This window comes from Phascolarctos cinereus, unplaced genomic scaffold, assembly GCF_003287225.1.
Source record: "Phascolarctos cinereus isolate Bilbo 61053 unplaced genomic scaffold, phaCin_HiC Scaffold_4;HRSCAF=312, whole genome shotgun sequence".
Lineage (NCBI taxonomy): Eukaryota > Metazoa > Chordata > Mammalia > Diprotodontia > Phascolarctidae > Phascolarctos > Phascolarctos cinereus.
This window is the reverse complement of record NW_027555847.1, coordinates 195751549-195770939: the sequence shown is the minus strand read 5'-3', so window position 1 is coordinate 195770939 and position 19391 is coordinate 195751549. Positions and strand designations below refer to the sequence as shown.

The window sequence follows — 19391 nt, the reverse complement described above, 5'->3', positions numbered from 1 at the left end:
TATACATACACTGCAGATGAGCAATGAACTACCCATGGAGTCAAAGAAGAGGAGAACGTGCTGAATTACCTTAGTGAAATGTGTAGTGTTTCTAATGACCTTCATACTTCTTTCATCTTTTTATAAGTCATGTAATACAAGTCTCAGGGAATAAAAATTGAGGCTCTTTCTCTCAAAAGTCAGTGTAGAGGTACTATGAGCATAGACTATAACATATTCCAAATGAGGAATTGTGTAGAAGTGGTGTAAAGTATATCATCTTCCAATGATAGATTTATGCCAAGAAAAAAGAGGTGACAGTTAGCAGAAACAAAGAATAAGCAATGAACAGTTTTCATGATCCATTGGTAACTATATAGTATCAAGACATTATGTAAACTCCCTATGATACAAAGTCACACTAGGTTGAATTTCTTTCTGTGCTTTGGAAGAGTACATATATTAATGAGATACACATCCATCAAAATATTGGAAGTGTTTGCTGAGGTGATTATTAGTGATTTTGTCATTGACTTTAGGCAATAAATAATATCTGTTGGTTATAGTAAAATATGATCTTTGTAACTTTCCTTACCACATCTAAAGTATTAGTAGGTGTTTTGTAAAGCCTATCACTATACTAAAATAGCTTCTTTAGTAATCACGAATTACCTAAAGTTGACAAGACCAGGAATAATAGGGATTTCTAGGTTCCTTTTGACTTGCTTCTTTTGATGACTGCTTTATAGTCAATTACACTTCTGCAATGAATGGTGATAATCAGGCACAATCTCTTTTTACATTTTTTATCATCAGTAGTTCATTTAAATAGGTCAGGCCAAGGCTGTTGCAGTTGTACCCAATATCATCTTATCTTTCTCATTGTAATCTGATACTGATTTTTATCTTTGCTCAGACAAGTCTGCTCACGGAAAACTGATTCTGATAACTCCCAAGTCAATAACTAGTAATTTCTTACCTAAAATAATGGTTTAATTTTTTTGTGATGTTCTTAGTATCACAGATATAGAACTAGAAGGGAGGAAGAGACTTCAGACGCCAACTAGTGCATTTCTCTTATTTTACAGATGAGGAAACTGAGGCCTACTGAGGTTAAGTGACTTACCTAGGGTCACACAGATAGTATTAAGACAGAATTTAAACCCCACATCCTCTGAATCCAAAGTCAGTGCTCTTTCCATTGGATCATATTTCCACCCAGTACTTGATATATCTTATACTTTATATCACTCTCTGGATGAAAGTATTCATGTTACTTAGGCTTAAGTTTCCTGAATAAGTCTATAAGCCTTTTTGACTTCTGTGATTTTCTAACCTGAATGGTATTTTCCGACATTTTCTGTGATCTTTTGTACCCACTTTCATATCAAAGACACAAGTATAAAAGTTGATTATCTTGAAAACCATATAGTTCTTTTCTTTTTTTAAGTTCCAAATTTTCTGACCATCTCTCCCCTCCCTCACCCCAAAACGGCATGTAAATTGATATAGGCTCAACATATACAGTCATGTTGAACTTATTTTCACATTAGTCATGTTGTAAAGAAGAATTAGAACCAATGGGAGAAACCACGAGAAAGAAGAAACAAAAAAAAGAGAGAGAAAACAGATATCTACATTCAGACTCCCATAGTTCTTTTTCTAGATGTGGACAACATTTTCCATTGTGAGTCTTTTGGAGTTGTCTTAGATCTTTGCATTGCTAAGAAAAGATAAGTCTATCAAAGTTAGGCATCACACAGTGTGGCTGTTGCTGTGTACAATGTTCTGGTTCTGCTCACTTCACTCAGCATCAGATCATATAATAAGTCTTTCCAGGTTTTTCTGAAGTCTGCCTGTTCATCATTTCTTACAGCGAAATAGTATTCCATTACATTCATGTACCACAGCTTTTTCAGCCATTCCCCAACTGATGGGCATCCCCTCAACTTTTAATTCTTTGCCACCACAAAAAGAGCTGCTATAAATATTTTTGTACACGTGGGTCCTTTTCCCATTTTTATGATCTCTTTGGGATATAGCCCTAGACGTAGTATTGCTGAGTCAAAGCCTATGCACAGTTTTATAGCCCTTGGTGCATAGTTCCAGATTGTTCTCTAGAATGGCTGGATCAGTTCACAGCTCCACCAACAATGCAGTAGTGTTTCAATTTTTTCACGTTTTTTCCAGCATTTATCATTTTCTTGTTTTGTCATATTAGCCAATCTGATAGGTGTGATGGGGTACCCCAGAGTTGTTTTGATTTGCATTTTTCTGCCCAGTACTGATTTAGAGCATTTTTTCATATCACTATAGATAGCTTTAATGTCTTCATCTAAAAACTCCTATTCATATCCTTTGACCAGTTAACAATTGGGGAATGACTTGTATTCTTATAAATTTGACTCAGTTCTCTATGTATTTTAGAAATGAGGCCTTTATCAGAGAAACTGGTTGTAAAAATTGTTTCCCAGTTTTCTCCTTCCTTCCTAATCTTGGTTGCAGTGTCTTTGTTTGTACAAAACCTTTTCTCTATCTCTTGTTTGATCATAAATTCTTCCATTCTCCATAAATCTGACAGATAAACTATTCCTTGCTCTCCCAGTTTGCTTATGGCATTAGCCTTTATATCTAAATTGTTTACCCATTTTGACTTTATATTTTGGTATATGGTGTAAGATGTTGGTCTATGCCTGATTTCTGCCATACTATTTTCCAGTTTTCCCAGCAGGTTTTGTTAAATAGTGAGTTCTTATCCCAGAAGCTGGAGTCTTGGGGTTTATCAAACAGTAGATTACTATAATCATTGACTACTGTGTCTTGTGTACCTAACCTAGTCCATTGATCTGCCACACTATTTCTTAACCAGTACCAAGTAGTTTTAATGATTGCTGCTAATACAATTAATAAAACAATTTAAGATCTTAAATACAATTTAAGATGAATTTTATTATTTTTTCTAGCTCTATAAATGTATTTTTTTGGTAGTTTGGTGTGACATTGAATAAGTAAAGTAATTTAGGTAGAATTATCATTTTTATTGTATTAGCTCAGCCTATCCATGAGTAACTAATGTTTTTCCAGTTATTTAGATCTGACTTTATTTGTGTGAAAAGTGTTTTGTAATTGTCTTCATATGGTTCCTGGGTTGTTTTGACTCTCATATGTTTTATAATATCTGCAGTAACTTTAAATGGAATTTCTCTTTCTGTATCTTGCTGTTGGGGTAATATATAGAAATGCCAATGATTTATATGTGTTTATTTTGTATCATGCAACTTTGCTAAAGTTGTTTATTATTTCAGGTAGTTTTTTACTTAATTTTCTAGGGTTCTCTAAGTATATCATCATATCATCTGCAAAGAGTGATAGCTTTGTTTCTTCTTTGCCTATTCTAATTCCTTCAATTTCTTTCTCTTCTTTTATTGCCTGAGCTGACGTTTCTAGTACCATATTCAGTAACAGTGATAATGGGCATCCTTGTTTCACTCTTGATCTTATTGGAAATGCTTCTAGCTTATCCCCATTACATAGAATGCTTGATGATTACATAGGTAAATGCTGCTTATCATTTGAAGGAAGACTCCATTTATTCTTATGCTCTGTATTTTAATAGGAATGGGTGTTGTATTTTGTCAAAATCTTTTTCTGCATCTATTGATATAATCATAATGATTTCTGTTAGTTTTGTTGTTGATATGGTCAATTATGCTGATAGTTTTCCTAATATTGAACCAGCCCTGCATTCCTCATATAAATACTACTTGGTCATAGTGTATTATTCTCATGATAAGTTGCTATCGTTTTTTGATAATACTTTGACCAACTAGAAATTTTTTTTTTATATCTTCATCCTCTGCAACAAAGGTTAACACATATGCTGCAGTTATCTTCATATTATTTTGTTTATGCTTGTCATAAGCACTGTAAAAAAAGTTGATCAAATGTCCTCTAAAGTGGTTTTTCCTGTTGTCTCTGAGTACACAATGAAACCAGCTCCCCCACTTTCTTTGCCTCTCCAAGGAGTGTGTGTGAGCCATCATCCATTTATCTGCAACTACATTTTGCCTTTCTCTTTTAGAATGAAAATGTCAATATTGGTATGTTTTAGTTTCAGAATATAAATTTGTTGGTCCTTAGACAAAGATCTCATGCTTAGAGTACCAATACTAAAGTTAATGCTTATAAATGCTCAAAGAAATGCTACTACTCCGTCATAGTCACTGCAAAAGCATAATGGAGCCACATTAAGTGGTGGACATGGATTTATGGAAAGAATTCTGGAAGAAACATAAATGTGAAAGTGGTAGTTTTTAGAGTAACTTTGTTTACTCATAAAATTCCATTGTTTTTCCTATAGGTTTTTCATTTGAAACCTGGTTTGTCTCTGAGAAGTACTTTTCTTGCACAGTTTCTACTTGTCCTTCATAGAAAAGCCTTAACGCTAATAAAATACATAGAGGATGATACGTAAGTAAAACTTCTGGTAGGATGAGGATAAATTTACTTTTTTTCAGGTGAGCTTTTCTATAATGTAACTGGATTTTTCCTTATAATTTTCAGGCAGAAGGGAAAAAAGCCATTTAAATCTCTCCGAAACTTGAAGATAGATCTCGATTTAACAGCAGAGGGCGATCTTAACATAATAATGGCTTTAGCTGAGAAAATCAAACCAGGCCTACATTCCTTTATCTTTGGAAGACCTTTCTACACTAGTGTGCAAGAACGGGATGTGCTAATGACATTTTAAAAGTGTAACCTTTTAAGTATATTTCATCATACTAGTGAGTGCTGCTCAAAGAAAATTAGTGTTATGAAAAACATCATTGTTTTGGTCATGCTTCCAAAGCTCTACTCTGTGCTTTGAGCTAAAAATTATGATACTACAGTCTTATGAGATAAAAGTATTTTATAATTACTTTATCGGCTATATCATTACAAATGGGTACTTTTTTTGACACGCACTTTTTTTTCGAATAGCCTTTTGTTTACAATTACAATAAATATTCTTTAATGTTAGGATGATACATAAATTTGACCATAGCTGCTATCTTCAGAACCTTACAAATATTTGATTTAAATTCATCTCAGAAGGTTTTGTGTTAACTTTTCAAAAGTTCTTTAATTGTTTTCCAAATTATTTTTCTGGGGTGGGGTATTAGGTTGCTATAATACTTTGTATTCTATAGATCAACTATTTGAAAATCAGAGCAGTTTACCAGAATCATTTATGAAACAAAAGGGAAAGGTGAACATAATTTAAACTTTAGAAATAAAAATACTGATCAAGCAATTATTATAACTATGTAATGGTTAGATGCTACTTTAAAACTTAGTCATTAAACCTTATTGAAACGCCAAATAACATTCAGACTCCCTGAATGTCGTGGACTACCCTGTATTTCTCATTTTGTTGTCCAGGCTAATTGAACTATGAACAAAATATGAGTATTTGAAATTTACATTTAAATTGCTCTTATGAACTTTTTAACAAAGGATTTTTCTTTGTTAAGAGCCAGACTAAAAACATTTATGTCTTTTCCTCCTTGAAAGTAAAAATTTGAGGGAGAGTATAAAACGTTCAAAAAATAATTTGATTTTCCCTTTGTATATGCTTATATTGATCTGATTTTGCAGTCACTGTAGCTCTGAAATTGTAAAAAGTTGTGTCAAAATGCATTAGTAGAAACCTTTGTGATCACTGAGAGCTATTTCTTTCTACCTGCTTATATTTTTGAGGCCAAATTCATAAGAGGTTTGTATTTTTTCTGGATCAAATGGGGAAAAGCAAGTATTTTTGTTGTTCCATTTTTTTTAAGGGTGGATGAGTTTTCTTTTTGTAAGAAGCATTCTGACTAACAACTTTAAATGAATGGTATAATTGCTTTAGAGGACTTGGGATTTTGCCAGTTTATAATTTATATTACAGTCATTGAAATATTAGCTTTGTGGTGCTACCATTTTCTTTGCCTTTATTCTTACCCCCAGAGCCCAGAGGTATCATCATGCACAATTGTATTGTTGTTTGGATCTCCAGTAACACTTTAATTTTTATTCTTAGAAAGCCCTTTATTGTAATTTTTCTTAAAGGGTATTGTGGGAGATTCCCTTGCCTCATAAAGTAATTTGTTTTTCCTCTTGAGACCATTTTTCCACTTTAAAAAGTGGAAAAATTTAATTGAAAAGGAAATAAAGTATACATTTCTAAATTGCATATATTGGAAAGGATAATCTCAGGCCACATTTAAGTCCATCATACCTTATTGGGAATGCTTTCCACATTCTACATATTCAGAACATCTTCATCCTGAAGAATAGATTTGACAGAACTTAGATATTGTTTGATTCCCTTCATATTTTGGGCCCTACTGTTAGATATAGGATTAACATGTTTTTATATTCAGAAGAATATTATTGGCATGAACACTGTGCCAGTGCCCAAGAAAATCTTTCCATTTTAAATTGTACTAGAAATAGTGAAAAGAATTAATATTTAGAAGAGAAATAAAAGGATAATTTTTGTGTAGACACTCCTTTCCAAGAAAATTATACCCAAAAAGATTCATCTTGTTTTACGGTTAGTAGCTTTTTCTCACCACAAATAACAGCTATCAGAATCTTGATTTTTCAGGCAGAACATTGATTTAAATACATAATGCACTATAGCTCAGAGCTTTGAATAATCAATAGACACTACGAACTGCAGTGTCCCATAGCTCACTCAAAGCCTTGATTCTTAATTTAAATGCTGGATTGTTGTTCAAATACTGGGTTGTCTGTATAGAATACATAATGTACAGTGAAATAAGTTATTAGAGCATGTGCAGATTCTATGTTGTATATCTTGTTTTTCCAGGCAGGAAGATTTTGAATAAAATGTCTTTGAAATTATTTTTGTCTGACAATTATTTTTTCTAATGTGTTATCAGTACTTAGGTCTCTGGAAAGCTGATTGAGCCTGTAGTTCAAGTATCCAGTGTAGGCTATCTGTGCTACTTGTTTCTTGTTTAATTAGCTTCTTGTTTCTTAAAAGGAAACATTGTATTTTGAGGTCATCCAAAACCAATTTCTTTGCCTCCAACAACCCCAGTTTCCCAGTTTTACTGAGTAGGCACTGTTAGTTTAATGGTCATATAAAATTTTTAAGTTTTGCATAGCATTCATCTCTAGTATGTTAACTGAGTGGTACACTGCCTGGTGCAAACTGCTTTATAAGATTCCTTAAATCTCCTTCTAGCTCTGAACCTGTGAACCTCTGGCTGTGCAGTAGTCTTCTCTCTACATGTTTGTGAGCATTCTCTAAAAGGAAAATTCTGTCAGAATTCTGTCTGGGGTCCTGAAATTGGTTTGTTTTTAATACATGGTTAGTTCCATTGTTAGAAAGTTATCTAAAACTTAAAAGATGGCTATATCATTGATAAGATTATTGTAACTTACTTTTATTTTTGCTCAATAAATATCCGTTGGTAGTGTTGTAGCTATCTACAGTTTGTACCAGAGTTCTTATACAAGCTACTAAAAATCACTAAAACACATTTTTTATGTGCATTACATTTGTATAAGACTTTGCACTTCATAAAATGCTTTCATATGTTATTTCCTTTCACAATAACCCTGTAAGATAGGAAGAGCAAAGTTGCAAACAAACCATACTCACCACTGATGATGATTCATGTGGAAACAAAAGGTACCGCCAAAAGGAACCCAGAAAGCATTGCCAGTGATTATGGGATCCTGGAGAAGAAAACCTTAGGAGGTACAGAAAGTATTTTCATTTATTTCATCTATTTAATGAATTGAAAGGGTTCAGAAGAGATCACATATTTGGAATGTGAACAGCTGATTGAGATGGTGCCAGAGAAGAATTTATATTTCTATACCACTATTTCTTTTAAAATACTGGGATGGTGGGCCCTTGACCAGAGATGGAATCTGCCAAGTGAGGGCCAATGAAAATATATTTTCCTGGAGATTTGTGAATCTGATCAATTTGGCTTCAAACTATAAACAAAGAAAAGAGAAGACTGGCCACATTTAATCTACTAAGCCAAATAGCCTAGAGAGAGAAGGTATGCCATAGGAAAAAGATGCAAAGGCCAATAATTCACAGCAAATAATAAACAAGAAAGGAGTTTGTAAAATGGCCTCAAGTGCCTATACGTAAAACATAGATAATAAAACAAGTCATCAAGCATTTATTAAGTGCCTTCTGTATGTCAGGAACTGTGCTAAGTGCTAGGGATGCAAAAAAAACCAGTCCGTCCTCTAGGAACTTATAATCTAATAGAAAAGAAAAACTATACACAAACTAGATAAGGATAAATTGCATTAGATGAAAATAACCATATAGTAGAATTCTATCAAGAATATACTGGTGATCAAGTCCAAGTAGTAGGAGTTAGTATGAAAAGGGAGCATTTGGTAAGGAAAAATTTAGGAAGAAGCAAGCACTAGTGTGGTGTGAATGTACTACTGACCACTTAACCAGAAGGAGGAAAGGGTTCACCAAACTGGCACAGATATGAATGATGGGGGAGATGTTATCTATATATTTACTGTTAGACCTCTCTACCAAAAGCAGAGCAACTGAAAAATTATCGCTATGCCTTAATAATGATTTCATTCTTCAGAAGATGGAGGAGGTGACAAAGGGAACTGCTATTCTGGGCCTGAGAAACTGGTTCCTGAAACATAGAAATGATGGAAGCTTTGGAAAAAGTGATCACTCCATTTTAGATACAGTGAACATTATGACATAAAACTTAGGTTTTAGTAGAGGTGATTTTTTTTAAAGAATTCATGAAAGGATTGACAGGATTCTTTTGCTCAAAATGTTATGGGAGGTATGAGCTCATGAGGAATGGGAAATTCAGAAGTTCTGATAACACAAACAAAAATTATTCTGAAAAGAAAAGATAGTAGAGCTGACAAAAAGGTGAATATTTAGGGGAGTAATGGTAAAGGAAGCTGAATACAGAAATATGGGCCAGGTCCTATATGAATAATAATGAACACTGAACATCAGGTCAGAGGCTATGGCTAAATGCTAAGAACATTAAAAGGAAGATTCGGCTCTGTTGGTGGCAAAGGGAAAATAAAACCAGTCATAGATCTCCCCTTGGTTTGTTCAGTCATTCAGTCATGTCTAACTCTTCATGACTCCATAGACTATGTCACACCTAGGCCCTTCTATCCTCTACTATCTCCTGAAGTCCAAATTCATGTTTATTGCTTCCATGACACTATCCATCTCATCTTCTGCCATCCTCTTTTCCTTTTGCCTTCGTTCTTTCCCAACACTGAGGTCTTTTCCAGTGAGTCCTCATTATGCGGCCAAAGTATTTAAATTTGAGCTTCAGTATTTGACTTTCAAATGAATAGTCTGAGTTTTCTTTAAATATTGGTTCATTTGATCTCCTAGTCCAAAGATGAATGAATGAATGCAAAAACATTACTTAACTATGTGCAAAGCATTATGCTAAGCACTGGAAATGCAAATTGAAAAGCAAGAGTTGCAAAAATGGTTTATAGGGAGCTAAAATAAAAGTTAAGTGAAAATAAGCTGCTTCTCAATTCAGATCGCCAGGCTAGCCTAAAAAAACTATGTCCAAGGATGCTAAGAGACCTGACCATTATGGTTTCCAGGCCATTGTTAATGACCTTCAAAAAATCATGGAGATACATACTAAGACATTTGTAGTAGCACTTTCTATAATAGCAAAGAAAAGACAAGTAGAAATTCTTCATTGGGAAATGGCTAGTATGGTTGAATGGATAGTATAGTATAGTTAAGTGAAGTAGAATATTACTGTATCATAAGGACTTATGAATATAGAACATATTGAGAAATATAGGAGAATTTGTAGGAACAGATCTAAAGTAAAGGAAATAGAATTAGTGTAATAGTAACTACAATGAAAATGGAATAGAAAAACAATGGAAAGTGAAGGCTCTAGAGCTATTTACCAAGTTCGACCTGTAAGAAGAGATAAGAGAATACACCTGCTTTTATTCTTTGGAGAAACAGGGGACCGTGGATGTGTGACAACTACATACACTGTCAGACCTGGTTGATGTGTGGGTTAGTTTTGCTGCACTACTTTTTTCTCTTCTTTGTCAGAAGACTCATCTTGCTGAGTTCATATCTGGCCTCAGACTCTTAACTAGCTGTGTAACCCTGGGCAAGTTACTTAACCCTATTTGCCTCAGTTTCCTCATCTATAAAATGAACTGGAGAATAGCAAACCACGCCAAGAAAACCCCATATGGGGTCATGGAGAGTTTGACATGACTGAAAAATGTCTGAACAACAAAGCCGTTGGGATGAATAAAAAGCAAATTCCTTTAAAATATTACCAAATTCATGATAATTTCTTGTCACACAGCTAGTTAAGTGTCTGAGGCCAGATTTGAACTCAGCAAGATGAGTCTTCTGACTGTAGGTCTGGCAGTCTATCTGCTGGGCCACATAGCTACCACCTTTGGACTAGAGAAAAGCAAATATTCCAAAATTCTAAAAAAAAAAAACTTCAAAAGATAGGACAATAAACTTGCCTTTGATTCCTGACAAAATCTTAATATGTATTATGTAAAAGGATGATTTGTTGAAGGAATGTGATGATTATTAAAAGGCAAACTAACCTTGGTTCTGTTTTTGTTTTTAATTTGCTGGTTTTCTTAGGCAGGGCACAGGAAAGTTAAATCATAATGCCCCTGCATTTCTATAAACATTTGACAAAATCTGTCATATTCTCCTTGTAGCAAGATGTAGGCTAAATGATAGTGCAATTAGGTGGATCAGAATTGGCTGAATGATAGAACCCAGAGTAGTCTTTAATAGATCCATTTCAAATAACAAGGAATTTTCTAATGGAATGACCCAGCAATCTGACGTTATTAGTTCTGTGCTATTTGGCATAAAGTTTAGAGGGCTAGCTAACACATTTTATGACAATAGAAATCAAAAAGATCTCAGGAGACTAGAATGCTGAGCCAAATCTAATGAGACAAAATGTAATAGGTATGTAAATGTAAAATGTAAAGTCATACTCCTGGATTCTCAAAGTCAACTGTAAAAGTACAGGATAGTGGCAACACAGCTAATTAACAATTAGTGTGGGGGAAAAAAGTCTAGAGATTAAGAGACTGCAAGCTTTCTATGGGAAGGCAGTGTGACATGGCATCCAAAAAAAAAAAAGCACTTGTAACAAATAACTTGAAATATAGGACTAAAACTGTTATATAGATGTCATATAATTCAACCCCTTCGCTTTATAGATGAGCAAACTGAGGCACAGAGAGATTGAGTGATTTGCCCAGGGTCTTTCACAGATAGGATTTAAACCCAGATTCTCTCTCCTCTCCTCCCCCTGCCACTCCAGTGAGCTTTCTAATGTACCACATAGAAAAAATTACACTCCTTCCAAGTAGTTAATTACTTAATGATCAAAAGTCCTTATGTTGGCTTCATCTGTGGTTCTATGGTGTGGACTTCCAGGCCAAATATACATAGTATTTTTTCCCTCAAATTTTTTTTTTTGATTGAAAAGGGGGGAGGGGAGGAGGAACTAGAAATATTTGTTTTTATCTAGCTTAAGCTTTGTTTTCCTTCAGTGAACACAATGGTAGAAAGCATAAGCACTGCTCTAGACTACATCAGGGATAGGAAGCTTTTGTTCTTTTTAATTGCCTACCACTGAACCACAGAAAACATTGAGAACCATTGTGCTTGGTCTTTAATTGATGTTTTCTGTAGGTCTGTAGCACTCAATTTTTAAAAGTTTTCCATCCATCTCTACATGAGAATGTTTGGAACAGAGGTGTTCTAGTCCCTTTTTTCAAAGGATAAATATTGAGTTGGAATAACAAAAAGTCATTTTGTTTCTAATTCTGCTTCACAGAAAAGAATAATTCCTCACAAAATTCAGTCCCCTCCTCCAATTGGTAAATTCTTCTCAGAATCTCCACTTGAGGAAATGCCCAGGCCAGCCTCACTCCCTCTCCCTATTTTTCAGCTTTCTTTTATGTGTTGTCTTCCCCCTTTGGACTGACTTTTGAGGGCAGAGATTGTTTTTTTATTTGCTTGGGTTTGGTATGATTCCTGGAACATAGCAAGCACTTAAAAAATGCGTTATCTAACTATCATGGAAATTACAATTGTATTTTGTTAAGTTATAGAGTTGCAGTTGAGGGGTGCTGGGAACCTCGAAATTCAAGGGCTCGGGTTCTGTCTTGAAAGAATTCGACTAAAGCCTTCTTTCATCCAGAGATAAGGTTTATTGTTTTGCCAATACAAGCAGGCCAGACTCTTAAAGAATCTGAGCAATTTAATGGGGGCAAGATGGATACATAGTACAGAAAGACTGTGGGAAGATCTGGATGTGGTCAAGGAGTGGCCAGTAGCTTGAGGTGACTGGGAGGTAACAGAGAAGGGGTCTAAATGGAATTAAGAAGTGGCAAAATAGCCTGGGGTGGACCAGATGCAGACAATGAAGGCCACCAGGAAAGAGAAGTTAAAAGGATTATACTGGATTGGGCCAGGTGCCTCAAGCAAATACCAGAGACTTGAGTTCAGGGACTTTGGAGTCCTTTTAGAGGTCAAGCTCAAATCCTATCCCCCATCATTCTCCCCTCAAACAAATGGGATGGAAATTTTTTTGGGGTAAGGAGTGAAGGTCTTGGCTTGTGAAATGGCTTCCTGCTAGCAAGGGGTGTAGAGCTTCCCCTGCCTCAAGGGAGTCCCAAAGAGGAGGTTGACTGGAGCCAAACAGGCTGCATCCAGGGAATGATGAGGGGATGTTGGCTGCTACCCACTGTTCGCCCACCCAACTGTGGGTGAATGGCGTGTAGTCTGGAAGGCAAAAATCTAACAAGCAAGTCAGAAGGGCAAAGGAGTAAAAGTGCAAGAGCCCCATTACAATCATTTACATTGAACTGCAGGATTATTTTATCTTGTTACTTCTCCCAAGCTTCCACTCTGATTCCAGTTCCTTTAAGAGGATCAGATGCTATTGGGATGTAAAAACACTTTTCTAAGTATAAGTTTTCCACCCTAGGCCAGAGACTGATTTTTACTGCAATTATAACCAGACTTGGGAGGATACTTAAGTAATGACTAGGCCAAATAGGTTACTTCCCTCTAAGAAAACTGATTGTGTTGAAATTCTCTTCGCCAAACCAAACTGAAGATGTTTCTGATTTAATTTTAGTTGTTTGGGGTATATAATGACTACACATTCAGGTCAAAACAGCAGGATCTCACACACTTGCACTGTGCTTCTATCTTACTGACCATTTGCTCTGATTATAGAAATCTGCTATAAAAAGATAGAGCAAGTATAAAAAGATTTATACCAAGTATGACAGGATAAAACATCCTTAGAATTCAGATAATTCAGTTATCCAATCATGCAGCATCAATTCCACCTCCTAGCCAGACTGAAGAATAGCCAGGTGGGTAACATTCTTTTTTCAATGGAAGACAATGGGGAAACTGGGCCAGGAGGATCGCATCTTAGACTGAGGCTAAAATTGACCTCTCAGCTTTTCCAGATGCAGACCTCCCACCTGTATCACATTTTCTTGACTAGTTTGTGGCATTTCTCTCAGATGGTGGATTATTGACTACTGATTATGGATGGATTATTGTGATCCATCAAATCTCTCAAAACACAATCCGTTATAGCCCCAAGTGCTTTTACCTCAAACAGCAAGTTTCATTAATCACAGCTTAGGGAAAAAATTTCCAGGACTTACATCTCAAATTGAAATTTGTCCTGGTGTAAAAGCCAATTGTTAGAAATCATTTCTGTATACTTACAAATTCTCATCAAGCCAAGTTCATGTTTAGGAACTCCAAAACCCAAACAAGCTTTTTGGCAAGTTTACAAAATAAAGGGAGATCAACAGGAACCCTAGAAAAGGGGCTTCCTATCTACCCCATCTCCCTTTAGAGCTGAGGACTGCTGTGAATGGACAGAACCAATCTGGATGAAGCTTTCACCTCATCCCCTCCTTTATAAACACACAGTAATCAATTACCAGCTTTAGGTTTTAGCATTAAAACAATAACCAGCAATCTTATAATTTTCATAAGTGATAATCAAATTGTTTTAGCTGTAACCAAATTATGAAAAGTTGCTTGACATAATTGATACAAAAGATTACCAATTTTTGAAACTTGAAACCTATTACCAATCAGGTGACTTCACTTTTGTTGAATGAATTTCCAATTACTTTACACAGAAAATCAGCATCTCATAATTGATATGTTAAAACTACAACTTTAAAAGAGCTAGCTTACCCAAGTTCAGAGACTGGCTGGGTTTTTGCCTGGACTGCTTTGAAAAGATCACTTTCCCCACAGCTGCTTGGGAGGAAGGAAGCAGGAGTGGGGAGATGGTGAGCAGAATGTGCTGAACCTGGGTGATAACTTCCAGGCTTTCCTAGCAGTTTACAGGGTGCCCGGGGGCCCAGGGCCATTACCTGTAGGGCCCTGATGTAGCTGGTGCCCCTCCCCTCTCCTTCCTTTGGCCAGGTAGGGAGGGTGAATTTGAAAGGGGGGAAGGGTGAAACTCTATTCTCCTAGTCTGACCTGGGATGAGAGGGGTTAACAGAAAAACCTGGGGCTGTTTGCAATCCCCATACTAAGGGAAGGGAATGGGAGAAAGGAGTGACCATGGTTGTAAGAAGATGTTTCAAAACTCCTTAATGATCAATCACAAAACCTCTAGAATGTTGCTAAGGTTTTTAGCTATTCTAGCTTTTCACTGTAGCCTTAGCCTGGTCAGAGCCGGGACTACAATAAAAAGAATCTTAATTTTTCTTTGAACTTTTACAATTTATCTTGGTCTTTTCAAGGTCTTGAAGACTGAAATTTTTCCAGTTCTAACCTAGGGGCAAATCTCAGGGAAATCCCAATGAGTCTGGCTGTGAGGATGCAGTGGCCATGAGGCCGGGAGAGAATGGGGATCCTACAGGCATGGGCATGGGGATGGGGAGTCCCTCTATGAAGGAGGGTCCCACGGTGTAGAGAGAAAGGAATAAGTAAGCCTCAGGAAACCAAAAAGTACCTGCAATTTTCCCAATTCTCTAGCATCCAAGAGAATAAAAGAATTGGGCATACACTTCCAGATAGTGTGTCTGTCCTCTGTGCTTCGGAAGGTATGCCCAGGTCCAAGATGACCTAATAACCCTCTGACCCAAATGGAACCTGAGAGCATCAGGCCTGAAAAGCACCTCCAAGCCTTCCTAGGTGCTTGGAGAGTGACCCCAATTGCAAAGTTAGAAAGAGAGAGAGAGAGAGAGAGAGAGAGAGAGAGAGAGGAGGCTTACATACCTTCCAGTCATGGCTGGAGAAGGACGTGAGATTATGAAGTTTCCCAGTCAGGGAACCATTTGTTGTGGTCTGTGAGGTGCTGGGAGCCCTGAAATTCAAGGGCAAAAGGTGTGGTTTCTGCCTTGAAAGAATTTAACTGAAGCCTTCTTTCAGCCAGAGACAAGATTTATTGTTTAGCCAATATAAGCAGGCCAGACTCTTAAGAAATCTGAGCAATTTAATGGGGGCGAGATGGACACTTATATGCAGAAAGACTATGGGAAGATCTGGATGTGATCAAGGGGTGGCCAATACCTTGAGTGACTGGGAGGTATCAGAGAAGGGGTCTAAATGGAATTAAGGAATGGTGAAATAGCTTGGGGTGGGGCCAGGTGCAGACAATGAGGGCCATAAGGAAAGGGCAGTTAAAAGGATTATACTGGGATGGGCCTGTGCCTCAAGCAAATGCCACAGACATGGTTCGAGGGCTTTGGGGTCCTTTTCTGGCACTAGCATGAATCCCATCCTCCATCAGTGGGATGTTTTTTCTAGAGTTCCTTCGATCTTTAATTTTGATTGTTTTTAGTGTAATTTATCTACAAAATTTTGTAAGCTTTGGAGACCAATTCAACAAATTAATATAGTGACTCCTAACTTCCTAGCTTTATTCCTAGCACTTTTCATACTCTCTCATCTTCTTGGTGAGACGTTCATTTAAAATTAATTTTGCTAAACCACTAAGCTAATAAATGTATGAAGGGAGGAGGAAAACTTTGGCACCATTCATCAGGCTGTTAGTTATTACAATTTAAGGTATCTATTTGTGCAGTATGAACATTTTAGAAATCTGATCTTGTATTTAGAAAACTATTCCTAGGCTCTGAGTTGGCTGAAACTGGGACCTACCAGCATTTGCTTGTGGGTGAGGAATGTGGAATGCTTTGAAAGCTGAATAATTTTGTCAAATTTTAAAACTCCCCAATGCCTAGAAGAAAATAACATTCATTGTTTAAGAAAACACACCATTGTTAATTATTTTCCTTTTCTTTTTCTTGTTAGGAGCCTGACTCTGCAAAAACAAAAAATTCATGCTCTCTGTTTCACTTCCTATAGCTTTCTACCCCACCCCACTCCCTACGTCCCCAAAAAGATATTTATGTGGATTTCAGTAGTTAGGAAGTCTTTTTTATTTTTAAGGTTCAGTGTTTAAACTTAAAGAAAAATATCAACTTTCTTTGCTCATGTTGAATTTAATGGAAAAGGAGCATATGTTTAGGCAAGTGAATATCTATTTTCCAGAATTTTGTTATTAAAAATTACTTTTCAGTGATTATATGACCCTTCATTCCTTTCTGTTTAAGTTTGTAGGCATTCTCCATACATTATACCCAGTAGCTTCAACTTTGTTATTTGTAGCAATAGTAATCTACTGGTAATCTCAACTACAGCCATGTTCTCTTTATTATGAATGCTTGTAACTGAATTGGTACTTTTGTATGTTCCTGAATCTGCAAGTGTTACCAAGCAATAAGAATGCCCAAAAGTGGGCTAAAGGAAAGAAGAGAAGAAACAAAAGATTAGAAAGGCAGCTAGGTCCTAGCAGTTTCTGCTTTGTTTTGGAAATTATGTATATTAGCATAAGAATAGTCAAGGCTAATGAGCTGGGTAGTCAGTCTACTAGAATTTATTTTGCACTTATTTATTTAGCTCCATTCTAAGCACTAGGATGCAAAGAAAGACAAAAACAAAAGTTTCTATCCTTAAGGAGCTTTCATTCTAATGGGGGAAACTACATGCAAATAATTGTATTTACATACAATTAAATGGAAAGGAATCTTGGCACTATCTGTGGGAGGAGGAAAAGACCTGGAAACTGACTCTTTTTTAAAAAAAATTAATTTATTTTGATTTATCAACCATCACTTCCATAAGCTTTTGAGTTTTAAATTTTTCTCCCCCTCCCTCTTTACTTCCCTACCCAAGACAGAGTGCAGTCTGATATAGGCTATACATTTACATTCCTATTAAACATATTTTCACATTAGTGATGTTGTAAGTAAAAATTAGAACCAATAGGAGGAACCACCAGAGGAAACAAAACACAACAGAAGGAAAAAAAATAGCAAACAGTATGCTTCGATCTGCATTCAAACTCCATAGTTCTGTCTTTGGATGTGGATAACATTTTCCATCATGAGGCCTTTGGAGATGTCTTAGATCCTTGTATTGCTGAGAAGGGTTAAGTCTATCAATATTAGTTATTCCACAACGTGGCTGTTACTGTGTACAATGTTCTCCTGGTTCTGCTCACTTCACTCAGCATCAGACCATACAAGTCTTTCTAGGTTTTTCTGAAGTCAGCCTGTTCATCATTTCTTAAATCACAATAGTATTCCATTACATTCATATACCACAACTTGTTCAGTCATTCCCCAATTGATGGACATCCTCTTAGTTTCCAATTCTTTGCCACCACAAAAATAGCTGCTATAAATATTTTTGTACATGTGGGTCCTTTTCCCATTTCTATGATCTCTTTGGGATATAGCCCTAGAAGTGCTATTACCGGGTCAAAGAATATGCATATTTTTATAGCCCTTTGGGCATAGTCTGGAAACTGACTTTTTTTTTGTGTGCTTTTTGGTGAGGCAATCAGGGTTAAGTGACTTGCCTAGAGTCACACAGTTAATAAGTGTTAAATGTCTAAGGCTGGATTTAAACTCAGGTCCTCCTGACTCCAAGGCCAGAGCTTCATCCATTGCACCAACTTAGCTGCCCCTATAAATTCTTGATATCATCCTTTTTACTGAACACAACCTCCTCATGCAGTATAATCCAGTGTAACTCTGTGTCTTTCCACTACAAGAATGTAGAATGTAAGCTTCTTTAGGATCGGGAACTATCTTAGTTTTGTATCTGTATCTACAGTAGGTAGTACAGTCAGTGCCTGGTACATAAGTGTTTAACACATCCTTTTCTATAGGTCTATACATTCTCAGTGGAAAACCTCCCCGAATTCGAATTCAACAAACATGTATTAAATGCCTATAACGTGCATTGTGCTAAACACTGTTCTATCAATATCTCCAAGTTATGAGTAATCCACTCAGGCTATCTGTCGTTCCTCATTCTCACTCTGCAACAGATTTCCATTCGTTTTTCTGGTCATACATACTTTGATAATATTTTTATGTCACATTTGATATGCAAATTGTCATCCACAACCACCCACTCCCCCCTTTTTAATTATTCTTTCAATTACATATAATTTTGATTCATCCAAGATCTTGACATTCCACATCTGCATCTATATAGCATCAGAAATGGAATATTTGTGTTAAAAAGAAGGACTTTTGTGGCATTGAGAAATACTCAAATAGATCTACAAGGGGTTGCAAATTCATCATCTCATTGATGCAGGAGTTCCTCTAACAGCTTTATAACCCATCAATATCTATCCACCTTCTTCAGTGCATTTAATTTGCCACCATATAATATCACTTGGAGGAACAGTGGTGTTGAAAAGATGAACTTAGGTGGTAGGGAGCTGCCTGGGACAACTGAAAGTGCAAAGAGGCTTCCCTGGAAAAAGCAACATACATTCACTCTCAGGAAGTAAGAGAACATTCCATAGACTTTACCACAGTCTTTTTTTCTTATTATTTTCTTTTTTTTCTCCAATTACATGTAAAAACAATTCTTAACATTCATTTTTGTTTTGTGTTTTAATTTTGAGTTCCAAATTCTCCCTTTCCTACAAAATAAAAAAGAAACAGAGAAAGTGAAAAATAATGTTCTTCAGTCTGCATTCAGACTCTTATCAGTTCTTTCTCTGGAGGTAGAGAGCATTTTTCATCATGAGTCCTTTGGGACTGTCTTGGATTTTACCAGTTTTTATTGTTTTATGAAACAACATTCATCTAAACATCAGCAGTGTGTGACTGTAATAATAATGTTGTAAAAAATACATTTGACCAGTAGCTCATACTGTCATAATTAGTTGATATCAGAATTATGTATATGTAAATAATAATAATAAAAATTATTATCATTAGCACTCATAGTCTTTGAGAAGTAGCATGGTCTAGTGAATAAA

General features: G+C 36.0%; 1 protein-coding gene across 11 annotated transcripts in view; it reads left to right on the top strand.

The window, feature by feature from the left end:
* The window catches only part of C9orf72 (C9orf72-SMCR8 complex subunit), a 47202-nt gene extending 40332 nt beyond the window's left edge, over positions 1-6870 (top strand). For all 11 annotated transcript variants that reach the window (XM_020973024.2, XM_078152843.1, XM_020973029.1 and 8 more), the window contains 2 exons: positions 4340-4449; positions 4543-6870. In XM_020973024.2, coding sequence (XP_020828683.1) covers positions 4340-4449; positions 4543-4729 — 297 coding nt within the window. In that variant the 3' untranslated portion in view covers positions 4730-6870. The remainder of the gene's footprint in view (positions 1-4339; positions 4450-4542) is intronic.
* The last annotated feature ends 12521 nt before the right edge of the window (positions 6871-19391 follow it).